The sequence below is a fragment of the Myxocyprinus asiaticus genome, chromosome 16, assembly GCF_019703515.2.
Source record: "Myxocyprinus asiaticus isolate MX2 ecotype Aquarium Trade chromosome 16, UBuf_Myxa_2, whole genome shotgun sequence".
Classification (NCBI taxonomy): domain Eukaryota; kingdom Metazoa; phylum Chordata; class Actinopteri; order Cypriniformes; family Catostomidae; genus Myxocyprinus; species Myxocyprinus asiaticus.
The window spans coordinates 42,930,905-42,944,782 of NC_059359.1; the positions used below are offsets into that span (position 1 = coordinate 42,930,905).

General features: G+C 35.8%; 1 protein-coding gene across 1 annotated transcript; it reads left to right on the plus strand.

Moving 5' to 3' along the window:
* Positions 1 to 2,583: 2,583 nt before the first annotated feature.
* On the plus strand, positions 2,584 to 13,616 carry LOC127454431 (protein cornichon homolog 4-like). The gene is made up of 5 exons (XM_051721625.1): positions 2,584 to 2,732; positions 3,097 to 3,165; positions 5,034 to 5,146; positions 5,235 to 5,375; positions 11,561 to 13,616. The coding sequence occupies exons 1-5, from the start codon at positions 2,664 to 2,666 to the stop codon at positions 11,586 to 11,588; spliced, it is 420 nt and encodes a 139-aa protein (XP_051577585.1). The 5' UTR covers positions 2,584 to 2,663; the 3' UTR covers positions 11,589 to 13,616.
* The last annotated feature ends 262 nt before the right edge of the window (positions 13,617 to 13,878 follow it).

Sequence of the window (13,878 nt, forward strand, 5' to 3'; positions counted from 1 at the left end):
ACAAACATAATGTAGATTTATTGTATTAATATACCATTTCATAAGAATAACAAGTAAGGTACATGTAATAGAGCGCAAAAGTGCCCGCCCACTTTTTCAGCCATCTTTGTTTTGGAGGTATTTTTTTCCCATAAGTATTGTTTCCATAGGCTTTTTCATAAAATCCTAAATAAAAGAGTTGTAAGCCATGAGCCAAACCAACCAGCTCCGAGGTGAATCACAACATCACAAACTTTAATTTGAAGCCAAAAATCATTTGAAAATCGGACAAAAAGGCAAAGGCGCAAGAATGTGTACTTACTGTCTTTCATGAGGGAATGAACTACAATCCCATGAAGCATTGCGAATGACATAATCAAATAAAAAACTATGGAAATATATAAAACTATTGATTTTAGGTTGTTGAGTACAAGTACATAAACAATATTTTTTTAGTTTTCTGCAAAATATTTTGATATATACAAATATATATGTAGTCTGAGGGACCGACTCAATTGCGTCATTCACAGTGCATCATGGAAGTGGGCGGTCGCTGCTGGACTTGTTTGGTGGGCATTGTTTGCCACGCGTTCTCTGATTGGTGGATATTTCTCTGCAGGATTATGGGAAGTGTAGTTGTTCACCAGGAATTCCGCTATTAAACACAATTCTTAAAAAATTAAGTTGAAACAACATGAACTGATGGCTTCAACACTGACATATGCCATATGAACAATCTCGGAGCTCACAGAAGGTCTGTCTTAAAAGGTTCATAAGTTATCATTAAAAATTAATTTGTCTCTGGAAAAAATGAATCGATTTTTACTTCTGGAACCAGACTGAGTGTCCGAATTCACTCATTCGTTTTGTTCACTCCTTGTTGATATAATGCACTCACTGCCATTCACTATATAGGAAATAAGTGAACGAGTGAACGATTTCGGACACCGCCGCTCTTGTCAGGATGTTGTTTCATGTCTCCATTGCAGGGTGACCCCTTTGTGATCCTCAAGGTAGTGTTTGCAGTCCCATTTTTTTCAATATAATGATAAATGATATATTTGCCAAAGTTGATCTAGGAATAGGAAAATCATTATATGCTGGTGATAGTGCCTTATGGAAAAGTGTACGAAATATAACACATGTGGTGAAAAGGATGCAGACAGCAATTAAAGAAGTAGAGGACAGGGCAAATAATTGGCATTTTAAGCTGTCAGTGGAAAAGACCAAAGTGGTGATATTCTCAAAAAAGAAGAAAACTCCCTCTGTTAAATTGAAGCTGTATGATCAAGAGTTAGAGCAAGAAGAATCAAGCTGGAAATGGCATATTGGATTTCAATAAAAGGACAGTTAGAATCACATCCAGTCAAAAGAGTTCTTGAGAACTGTTGGAAATATGAGTATATGAACCTGAATAGCTTTGGATGGAAAGCAAATAAGGAGGCTGAACAAATAGAAATAAGTAATATCAAGGTTAGCCCAACTGTTGTCATGTCAGTAACACCTCCATGACTTTTCCTAATGCCAACAATTGACTTTCAGGTGCTAGACAGAATAAATGACAAAAACAGATGAGTTTCAAAAGATACAGTAGTGCATCAGTATTTGGACCAGACATTTTTCTCAACAATTCAAATATACACAGATGGATCGAAAGATCCTGATTCAGGCAATACAGCTGCAGCAGTGTACATACCATATTTCAAGTACAAAATAGCAAAAAGGACATCAAATCATCTATCAGTTTACACTACGGAAATGCTTGCTATCATAATGGCTCTTCATTGGGTTGAAGAGGTCCATCCAGCTGAAGTGGTGGTACATTCTGCCTCATACTCAGCTCTATCAAGTTTTAAAAGTGGAAAATCATCTTCAAGGCAGGAGATTTTATTAGATATACTTCAAAGTCTGGATACATCATTTAAGAACAGTCATTTCCTATTTATGGGTACCTGCTCACGTTGGGGGTAGAAGGAAATGAGGAAGTTGATCAGATAGCTAAACAAGCAGTAAGACCTCATGATATAGACTTTAGTGTATCATTGAGTAAAATGGAATTAAAAGGAAGAATCAAAACAGCTGTAATAAGGATGTGGCAAGGTCAATGGGAACGAGAGAAAAAGGGGCGTCATTTTTATAATATCCAAAGAGCTGTTGGAGTTGGGAGGAATAGTTATGGAAACAGAAGAGAAGATATCATAAAATCTCGACTCAGAATTGGGCATTCCTCATTAAATCAATCACTTTTCAGTATTGGCAAACATGAATCTGGTCGTTGCGTAAGATGGGGTCTTCCTGAAACAGTTGAACATGTCCTAATAAAATGTTTGTCATATAAGAATGAAATATCACAGCTTGTAGAAGCAATGAAATCTATAGATATTACTCAGCTTTCACTGAAAAGCCTACTAAATAAGGATGGAAGAGTATATACATTTTTACTAATATATTTGAAGGACACAAATTTGAAAAATAGGATTTAAGAATAGTTTTTTTATTTTTTTATTTACCATAACTTCAAAGCTCAACACTCCATACCAGTAGGTGGCGGAAAGTGCACCAATTGCTGGTTTGCCAACCGCCATAAAACAGTAAAGAAGAAGACGAAGCAGAAAACGAAGAAGAAGACTAGCCAAGAAATTAGCCCGGAAGCGGCGGCGCAGCGGTGAAAGAGGAAGTGTAAAATGGAGGCAGCCGTTTTCATCTTATCACTCGTCGACTGCTGCGCTTTAATATTCCTCTCCGTGTACTTCGTATCCTTTACTCACTCTCCACATCAGTGGGTCTCTCATTTTTATTGTCGTCTGCTCAGTGTTTACTCTTGTGTTGTGAATCTCAGCATGTGCTCACTGAGATGCTGTTGATTGTTGATGTTTTGCTCCTCGTTTATGATGATTTGTCCTTATAATGTATGTTTTATGTGGTTTCATGCTTTATATATTTATTTAGCTTTATTCAATTGTGAATTTCTGCGGATTGGCTCTTTTATTATGAGTTGAGAGACGGAACATAATGCAGCTTTGATAAGCAGGGTGGTTTATCTATATTGTAATCATTTACAGATTGTTCGGACCCATTCTTTATGATCTGTGCACATTCTTTTAACTCCATTGTCAGATTATTACTCTGTCTGATCTGGAGTGTGACTACATCAACGCTCGAGCTTGCTGCTCAAAGTTGAACAAAGTAAGTGTGCATTTTGAAGTAATGAAAGTATTATTGCCGAATTTATAATGTCTTTGCAGTGTACATTTAAGCAAGACATGTTTTATGTGTAGATAGATAGATGTGTAGTGGGGTCCTTTGTGGAGCTAGATAGATGACAAAAGTATTTGATTCTGAATTTTGTGGTGTATATATGATAAATGTGTATTTTTAAACAGCAGATTTTTATTTATTTATTTATTTTTTTGGAGGTGGAATTAGCTGTAACATTTCAGATTATTTTAAGAAGAAATTCAGAACTCCAAATACAAATCTCTTGAATTCAGATCTCAGAAATTCACATCGAGCTAACTGCACCAATAAAAAAATATAAAACAAAAAAATCTGCTGTTTAAAAAATGCACCACTGAAATCTTTAATTTTGTTAAATGTCACATGTCTAGAATCGAAATCAACAAAATTCAGATTCAAATACTTTAATACTGTCATTGTTCTAGCTCCATAGGTCCACAAGTCTGAGACACATTGTAAATCTGGGGTTTTCCACCCCATTTAAACCTGGAAGTAAAGTTTTAGGATTTTGCAAAATGTAAAATAAAGAAGAAATATTTAAGATTGTGCACCATTTCTACTTTATTAATCAAATGTAATGTTGAGACCATGATAACTTATTTGTACAAATGATCAGATTTCCTAGCTTCCTTTAAAACACACAAGATGCACTTTGAAACTGGATAACACGATCATCAGGTTTTTGTTCATTCCAGCTCAAGTGAAGGCTATCATTAAAGCAAAAGGTGTACAACTCAAATTCAAAGACATTTGTTAGTTCAAAATACAAGCATTTTCACTTGAGGTCTCAGAATTTTGGAGCCTTGTCTTTCCAAATAATACATTCAAATTACACTGGTATCACTTTATAAACTTTCATTAACATCAACGAACATTGCACTATATTAATAGTAAAGGTCGACTGATATGGGTTTTTTAATGGCCGATGTCAATATCCAGAGAGCATGGTGACCGATATAATACTCAGTTTAATATAACAGCAAATAACATGTACATAAATTGGCTAAAAATTTATTTAGCATTATATTTACTCACACAAAACTAACTTTGTAAAAAAATTGAAAAAAATACATCTTTAAAAAATTATATTTTATGTTATAGATAGTAGTTAGCAGTTTCTCTGATACACAGGACAGTTTAAATGAGATGTTGCACACCGGTCTATTATTGTGGTAACACAATGGCACATAAAATGATTGGTCATTTACGTGTCTTATGTCTTCACGTGCAAGCATATGATTCTCAGTGCTATCACGGCTTGAGAAATTAATCAGCCAAACAGGAAAATATATCGGCCGATTTTTAAGCCTCGGTGATCAAGGCCGTGATCAGATCTTTATTTAATGTGATAAATGTTTTAACATAAGCTGGGTGTCCATCCACGTATTTTTATGCGCACATAACCGCTGGATGGAATCACCAAGATACAAAAAAAATCTCCAAAATGCACAGAAAACGTACACGCTCGCTTGAGGTGGATACATTTTTGATTCGATAAGAAGAAATGAGCATAAACTATGATGGAAACACATTTACCAAATTAATTACAAGATGTGCATCAAAAACGTCATGTGACTGAATAACTCGTTCATAACTGGACTATATATGAAACAGTTTGTAGAGGTTTCAAGAACTCAAAAGTGCCACTAATTGAAGAATGAACCATAGGCTATATTTCTATCTGAAGTGAATGAACTACTGATTTTTTTAAGCATTAATTGACTTAATAATGAAAATAATTAGAAAGTGCTACTAAAATACTTTTTGTTTGTCTTGTTTGTGATTTTCTTGTTAATAACTGTTGAGTTTGTGTTCAGTGGGTTATACCTGAGATGATCGGTCAGGCTCTGGCCACTGTGTTAATGCTGGTGTCCATGCACTGGTTTGTGTTCCTGCTCAACCTTCCTGTTTCATCATGGAATGTGTACAGGTGATCTGTCTAAAACATGCCTTACAAAGAATATATATAAACCTGAATATATATAAATCCAGTAACCGTTATTGTTTCCTGCAAACAGATACATGAAGGTTCCGATGGGGAACATGGGGGTGTACGATCCGACAGAGATTCATAACAGGGGTCAGCTCAAGTCCCATATGAAGGAAGCCATGATCAAACTGGGCTTCCACCTTCTCTGCTTCTTCATCTACCTGTACAGGTAAAAACACATACTCCACTAAGGTTTGTCATGCAGCAAACCAAATTATGCAGGCAACTAGTCTCGCAGAGCCAGACTTTGGGAAGACATAGATTAGACTTAGACAGGAAGTTATTGTCTCACTAACATGTAAAGCATCCAACCATAGTTCATTTTGTTTAGGGGTGGGGAAATGGATTATATCATAACAATAGGATAATAGTTACTCCTCAAAAATGATCAAGATTAGAATTTTTACCCCTTGGAAATAGTACCAAAAAAAAAATTCAGTTTGCATTATACTTCAGAAGTATCCGTCTGCTGCCTGTGTACATTGACACATCCTTAGAAAAGCCTTATAATAAATCTACCTTGGACACATTGTTGAATTCAATTGCAAAATGGATTGCTGTGAACTAGGGCTGAACGATTAATCGAAATAAAATAGAAATCGCGATATGACGTGGTGCGATTATCAAACCACAAAGGCTGCAATTTAAATGGTATGCACGCGCTGCTCGCTGTGCTTACTGAATGTGTGCAGCTCTGTTCTCTTTATTGTTACACATGCTCAAAGCACGCGTGAGGCTAATGGCTGAGCATATTATATTTACAGCACTCTAGGTTCACTAATTGCACATTTGTGTAATTCCACATATGCTTGGTCGCTAAAAGTTACTATCCAAATCTAACGGAACTGCTTAACACCTGGTTTTCATGGACAGGAGTGGATGAGGGCATTTCACTGCATTAAATGACCATTGTCAACTCTGTTACAAACAGAAATGTCTTCTTTCAGTGTTCCGCCAAAATAAAAGCTTCTGCCAAAATAAAATCCTGCAGATGCTGCATGCAGGTTATATTACATAAATATGGTACTGTTTTCTAATAATAATAATTGTTAATGTCATACAAAATATATATTTACATCATAGTTTTAGTGCATTTCTATCTTTATACTGTGGACGGCTTTTTTTTTTGGAAAATGTTAATAAAGCATTATTTTGTTACATATTGTTTTGTTAAAGATGCACTCAGTAATTTTTTCCTCATTAAAAAAGTTTAACTCCTAAAGGCATGAATTGTAATTTTGCTAACAATTCAGGCACAGGAAGAAAGGAAAGATGTTAACTTTTCATCCAATAATATGGAACCTTCCAACCAACCTTTCACTATGGAAGAGCTATTGAGGGCCATAAGCAGATCACATGATACTGCAACGGGACCGGACAATATTCACTATCAATTTTTAAAACATTTTCCTCACACTATCCTGTCCTTACTTTTAAACATTTTTAACTCCATCTGGATATCAGGGAATGTTCCATATTCTTGGAAAGAAGCAGAAAGTATTCCTATTCCAAAGGCAACAAAGGATCATAATGAACCTTCCAACTACCGACCTACAGCCCTGACGAGTTGTTTATGTAAAACCATGGAGAGAATGGTTAATGAACGACTCGTATGGATGTTGGAGCCTCAGTATCTTATAAGTAATGCTTAAGGTGGATTTAGAAATGTAAGAAGCACTATAGATCACCTCATCATCCTTGAAAGTTATATATGTAATGCTTTTATCAGAAAAGAACATGCTGTTGCTGTCTTCATTGACTTGGAGAAAGCTTACGACATGACCTGGAAGTATGGTATTTTAAAGAATCTATATCAACTTATGTAGAGGACATCTACCTATTTTTATTGCCAACTTTTTATCAAATAGACATTTTAAAGTCAGGGTAGCTAATACCCTATCGGACTCACACAGACAAGAGTTAGGAGTACCTCAAGGAAGCATCTTATCTGTGACCCTTTTTAGTATCAAAATAAACAGCGTTGCAAAAGTCATCGGATCAGATATTCATTGCAGCCTTTATGTAGACGACATTTGTATTTGCTACAGAGGCAAATTCATGAACAGTTTTGAATGGAAAATCCAGCTGGCAATTAATAGGGTCCAGGCCTGGTCTGTGTCCAGCGGGTTTAAGTTCTCAATGAGTAAAACAGCCTGTATGCATTTCTGCCAGTTACGCTCCATCATGACCCAGAGCTATTTATCGATAACAATCCTAGCAAAGTTGCCAAGGAGACCAAATTCCTTGGAATAACCTTTGACAAATTGTCTTTTATCCCTCACATAAAGATTTTAAAAGATGCATATTTTAAAGGTTTTAGCATGATTAAGGGGAGCAGAGAGCTCAGTTCTGCTAGCTAAACATTTACAGAACGCTGATCAGATCACGTTTGGACTATGGAAGCATAGTGTATGGCTCAGCCAGGAAATCATATATCCGACTTTTGAACACAGTTCACCATCAAGGCATACGTCTGGCGCTGGGGGCCTTCAGAACATCACTGATTCAAAGCCTATATTTAATGAACTACTGATTGATAATGAACTATCTCTAGAGAACAGACGTCTCAAATTAGCCCTGCAATACACAGAATTAAAGTCCAGCATATCATCTTTTCAACCCAATATTCATATCTGTATGAGTGAAAACCAAGGCATATCCAACCTCCTGGCCTACGGATCTCATCTAGAAAACATATAAGCATACTGGAACAGACATACTTTTGCAATATCTGCCCTGGAATCTCAAAAAACCTGAAATAATACTGAATTGAACAAGAAACAAAAAATCTGAAACCCATCCGAATGAATACCTTCAACAACCCCTGGATATCAAAGAGATGTTTCCATCACACACACCAATATACAGGTGCATCTCAATAAATTAGAATGTCATGGAAAAGTTCATTTATTTCAGTAATTCAACTCAAATTGTGAAACTCGTGTATTAAATAAATTCAGTGCACACAGACTGAAGTAGTTTAAGTCTTTGGTTCTTTTAATTGTGATGATTTTGGCTCACATTTAACAAAAACCCACCAATTCACTATCTCAAAAAATTAGAATACATCATAAGACCAATAAAAAAAAACATTTTTAGTGAATTGTTGGCCTTCTGGAAAGTATGTTCATTTACTGTATATGTACTCAATACTTGGTAGGGGCTCCTTTTGCTTTAATTACTGCCTCAATTCAGCGTGGCATGGAGGTGATCAGTTTGTGGCACTGCTGAGGTGGTATGGAAGCCCAGGTTTCTTTGACAGTGGCCTTCAGCTCATCTGCATTTTTTGGTCTCTTGTTTCTCATTTTCCTCTTGACAATACCCCATAGATTCTCTATGGGGTTCAGGTCTGGTGAGTTTGCTGGCCAGTCAAGCACACCAACACCATGGTCATTTAACCAACTTTTGGTGCTTTTGGCAGTGTGGGCAGGTACCAAATCCTGCTGGAAAATGAAATCAGCATCTTTAAAAAGCTGGTCAACAGAAGGAAGCATGAAGTGCTCCAAAATTTCTTGGTAAACGGGTGCAGTGACTTTGGTTTTCAAAAAACACAATGGACCAACACCAGCAGATGACATTGCACCCCAAATCATCACAGACCGTGGAAACTTAACACTGGACTTCAAGCAACTTGGGCTATGAGCTTCTCCACCCTTCCTCCAGACTCTAGGACCTTGGTTTCCAAATGAAATACAAAACTTGCTCTCATCTGAAAAGAGGACTTTGGAACACTGGGCAACAGTCCAGTTCTTCTTCTCCTTAGCCCAGGTAAGACACCTCTGATGTTGTCTGTGGTTCAGGAGTGGCTTAACAAGAGGAATACGACAACTGTAGCCAAATTCCTTGACACGTCTGTGTGTGGTGGCTCTTGATGCCTTGACCTCAGCCTCAGTCCATTCCTTGTGAAGTTCACCCAAATTCTTGAATCGATTTTGCTTGACAATCCTCATAAGGCTGCGGTTCTCTCGGTTGGTTGTGCATCTTTTTCTTCCACACTTTTTCCTTCCACTCAACTTTCTGTTAACATGCTTGGATACAGCACTCTGTGAACAGCCAGCTTCTTTGGCAATGAATGTTTGTGGCTTACCCTCCTTGTGAAGGGTGTCAATGATTGTCTTCTGGACAACTGTCAGATCAGCAGTCTTCCCCATGATTGTGTAGCCTAGTGAACCAAACTGAGAGACCATTTTGAAGGCTCAGGAAAACTTTGCAGGTGTTTTGAGCTGATTAGCTGATTGGCATATCACCATATTCTAATTTTTTGAGATAGTGAATTGGTGGGTTTTTGTTAAATGTGAGCCAAAATCATCACAATTAAAAGAACCAAAGACTTAAACTACTTCAGTCTGTGTGCATTGAATTTATTTAATACACGAGTTTCACAATTTGAGTTGAATTACTGAAATAAATGAACTTTTCCATGACATTCTAATTTATTGAGATGCACCTGTATACAGACGGATCGAAGTCTGGGGATCATGTGTCGGCTGCATATGTGATCAATCACCAAAAAGGTGGAATAAGGATCCCCAATCAGAGTTCAATTTTTACAGCAGAGGCCAATGCTATTATTCTAGCACTGGATCACATTATGACCTCAGGACAGAGACTTCTCTTAATAATAACAGATTCAAAATCATGCCTTCAAGCTCTTGCATCACTCAAAAATGACCACCCAGCCCGTGTAAAGATTTTAACCAAATTGTCAGCTCTGGAGGCACAGAATTTTTTATATTTACTTTTGCTGGGTACTTGGCCATTGTGGAATCTGAGGAAAAGAACAAGCAGACTCAGCTGCTGAAAAAGCACTTTCTACAGATCTTACATTTTTTTTCCATAAATAACTAACACATATTGATATGCGATTAATTGCAATTTAATTAGATTAATTTGACATGTAATTCGATAAAAAATGTAATCGAGTGACAGCACTCATTATATTTTATTATGTAATTATATATTATTGTATTTAATATTAAATAAAATGGTAGGTAACACTACTATAAGGTTCCACTGGTTAACATTAGTTAATGCATTAGTTATGATGAACTAACAATGAACAATGTATTTTTATTAATGCTAGTTAATAAAAATACAATTGTTCATTGTTAGTTCACTACAAGTTAGTTAGTAACTAATGTTAACATATACAACTTTTGATTTTAAAAATGTATTACTCTTATGTTGAAATGCACATTAACCAAGATTAATAAATGTGTTAAATATATTGTTTGTTGTTAGTTCATTTTAACTCATGTTGTTAACTAATGGAACATTATTGTAAAGTGTTGCCAAATAATAATTAAAATAAATAATTACGTTACAATGTCACAAAACTATAAAACTGTTATTAATCTTATCTGTCCTTCATTTAAAGTGTCGATGTCAGGTGTTAATTAAAGGATTAAAAATTCTAATTTGGAGCTTCATTGTAAAACAGTTTTTATTTCTAATATGAGCCATCATATTCGTTATATGATGCAAAATAATTATTACTGTTGGTAACAGCCAAAATGTCAAAGTTGGTGGATCCCTGTTTGCCATCAATGTTTGTTTTTTATAACTTTTTATACATTTTTGGCTTAATATTCATCACATAGAATCTACAGAGTTTGCTTACAATGTGAGCCCACAGGTGGATACATTTACAGATTAAATGTTAAATAGTAAACAGATTGTAGCAAGAGCCACACTGCCAGGATTCCCATGCATGCTGGAAAACCAGGAATTTTGCAGTGCAGTTTTCCAGTCATGGAAAATGAGGAAAACACCTAAATGTCGTGGAAAATCCACCTGTATAAATCCGCTAGCATGAATTCGTCCTGGAGTTCGCTTATACTGCGATTGCCACATGAAGGGCCCTATGATTTCCATTATGTGGAAAACAGGTTAGCAATCACTGAATTCTGTCATAAAAATGGCATTAGCTATAAAATGTGGAATGTTTCGCAATTTGGCATATTTGAGATGAAAAAGAATGTTTGCACAGATAATGATAAAACATTGCGATATATCCTAATGTGATTATTAAACTGCAAAAGGCAGCTATTTAATTAAATATATAATCTGCATGTGCTGCATGCCTCAAAATGAATGCGTGTAATGAATTCAGAAAAAATAACCATTCAATAACCACAATTTACATGACTTCTCGTGTGTTTTTATTTGTTTGCTTAAATATTACACCCATTGGGCACATAAAATGTCCTGGAAATGTCTTGGAAAATAGTGCGCTGAAAAGAGTGGGAACCCTGACTGCTACTTTATTGTGTCTGCTTCAGTTAATCTCAATGTTGCCTCTGTTTATCATGCGGTAAGTGAGGTTTGATTTGTTATCTCTGGTGTCTTTTGTAGCATGATCCTGGCACTGATCAACGATTGACCGCAGCAGTCTTCAAGAACAAACTGCCAAATTATAAACTGGCCTTTATGCTTTGTGAAACAAAATTCATCCACCCCAAACAGAAGATGTGCCCCAGCTCTCCTCAAGACATCACTATTCCTCTACAGAAAAACACAACCACAAAACCCTGGATGAAATGTGAGACAGCGCACAGTACATCTGTATGTTTTATTTGTGTCGGACTGAGTGATCTTGAACTGCTTCTCAGAGCAGAAGCTTCAAGACAATGGCACTGACTCATCTGACCGTCTGTTTGGCAAGTTTAAAAATGCAAACATTGCAGACACAGGTGACTCACCAAAACATGTCCCATTTCACCCTGAAATCAAAGTAAAAAAATAAGAGATTATATTTGAATAGAGAAAATGAAGCCTGTTTTAGCACCATTAAGACTTTTTGCACTGTGACATTATTTTATGACTTTTTATTTTATTACATCAGCATTAATTAAAAGCAGTACAGCAGATACTATTTTAATGCATCATTTTTTTATGATCAAAATAACATTGTAAAATAGGCTTTATTTTCTTTAAGCAAAATATAGTGATTTTCCAAAAAATTGTCTTGATCTTGACATGCGTCCACCTGCATGTGTTTTTGAAATGTCAATCGTTGAAATCGTTTGTGTATGTTTAATTGTTTGCGGTTAAATGGAGTGTCATCCAAAGGACAACTAGAATAACCATTTAAGATGGTAATCTCATAATCTCATGTGTTATTACAGCCATCTCTGGTTCAGAGCTTTCACACCTCTGAGGCTTTAACATTCAACTTACTAGTTATGTGACATTTCAATGGCATGTCAAACATACATCATTACTTTTGCACGTCCTAATTGTCATTTTAAAGAACATGTCAGATTTATATCAGATCAATCAACCTGATATTTGTTTATTTTGAAGTGAATTTTCATCCGTATATCTTGAATCTGACGAAATCTGTCAAGAACATGTCTGGATCATAATTCGCCCCAAAATCAAAAGGAAGAAATAAGGAATTGTATTTTACGTTAAGAAGATGGATTCTATTCTAAGACCATTACGATTTTTTTAAATTGGCATTATTTTCATGACAATTGCGCAAATTTTCCCCCAAATGTGTCCAAACATTTTCATGAGATACTCATTATTTTACTGTAATACAATTCTCGTTTACAACATGTACACTATTTTTACATCATGGTAGTACTTGCTGTACTGCGTTTATGGTGATTTAAATGTAAAAGAAAATCACTACTAATGAGAATCGTCATTGGAAATAATGGGAATTTCAAATCAACCCAAAAGTAAAATGTAAAAGGTCATTTATGTGAATTTGTTACATTACAAAAAATCAGAATGGTCCTAAAATAGGCTTGAGTTTCTTTCCATTTATTGTGTAAAAATGGCAGGTTGTATGAATTCTGGGTAACCAGACATGGGTGTGTGATTACAGGTTGTATATTAACTTCTCTTGGTTGTCAAACGACACTACACAGCTCTAGTGATGGGTCCAGCCAAACAGTGCGTCACATGTTCTTAATTCACTTTTATTGAGCAGTATTGTCCTGGATTGGGACTGATGTGTACATTATGCTGCCTTTGAAATGTTCAATGGCAGATTTGAATAGGTGCTGCGGTTATGTGTGTGTCTCATCATTAAATATCTGAGAAAGGGTTTGGTTTTTAAAAATGTAAGATTACCGTCATCCATCACGTTTTGTTGTTTTTTTCTTTTTTTGCTGTTTGTGGGTTTTCTTAAATAAAAGATGAACATAAACAAGAAGTTCTCACCATTCATAGATATAATTGAAATCTGATGCTTTGAAATCTAGTTATTGTTTATAATCATTGTATAATGTTAAAACCAGACCTACTATGAGCTCAGTGGCGGTTGGTGGTGTTAATCAAATGTGGGAAAACACTGACAACTGGTTTTAATCTACAGTGTTTTTTTCCCAAAAGCTCCTCAAACTGCTACTCAAACAGTGACATTTCTAAATGAAAAATAAATAACACCCTGTCTACACTGGATGTGAGTGTCACGTCAAAAGCATATCTTTCCCTTTCATATGAATGGTGCTGTCTACACTGGAAGCACCCATTGCGGTGCGTCGCATAACGGCGGTAGTAAACAGATGCCCTGTTCTAAAGAGCGCAACAGTCTGGTTCCGGAACTAAAATATTTTCCATAGACTAATTGATTTTCAATGCTAACTTATAAACCTTTAAACTTATGACCGTGAGCTCAGAGGTTGTTCATCGATGATACATGCCCTTGTTGAAGCCAT

Excerpts from the sequence above, each read along its gene's own strand:
- LOC127454431 (XM_051721625.1), top strand. The coding sequence starts at position 2,664 with ATGGAGGCAGCCGTTTTCATCTTATCACTCGTCGACTGCTGCGCTTTA. Across the intron at positions 3,166-5,033 it reads GCTGCTCAAAGTTGAACAAA|TGGGTTATACCTGAGATGAT; the intron begins GTAAGTGTGCAT and ends GTTTGTGTTCAG. Across the intron at positions 5,376-11,560 it reads TTCTTCATCTACCTGTACAG|CATGATCCTGGCACTGATCA; the intron begins GTAAAAACACAT and ends TGTCTTTTGTAG.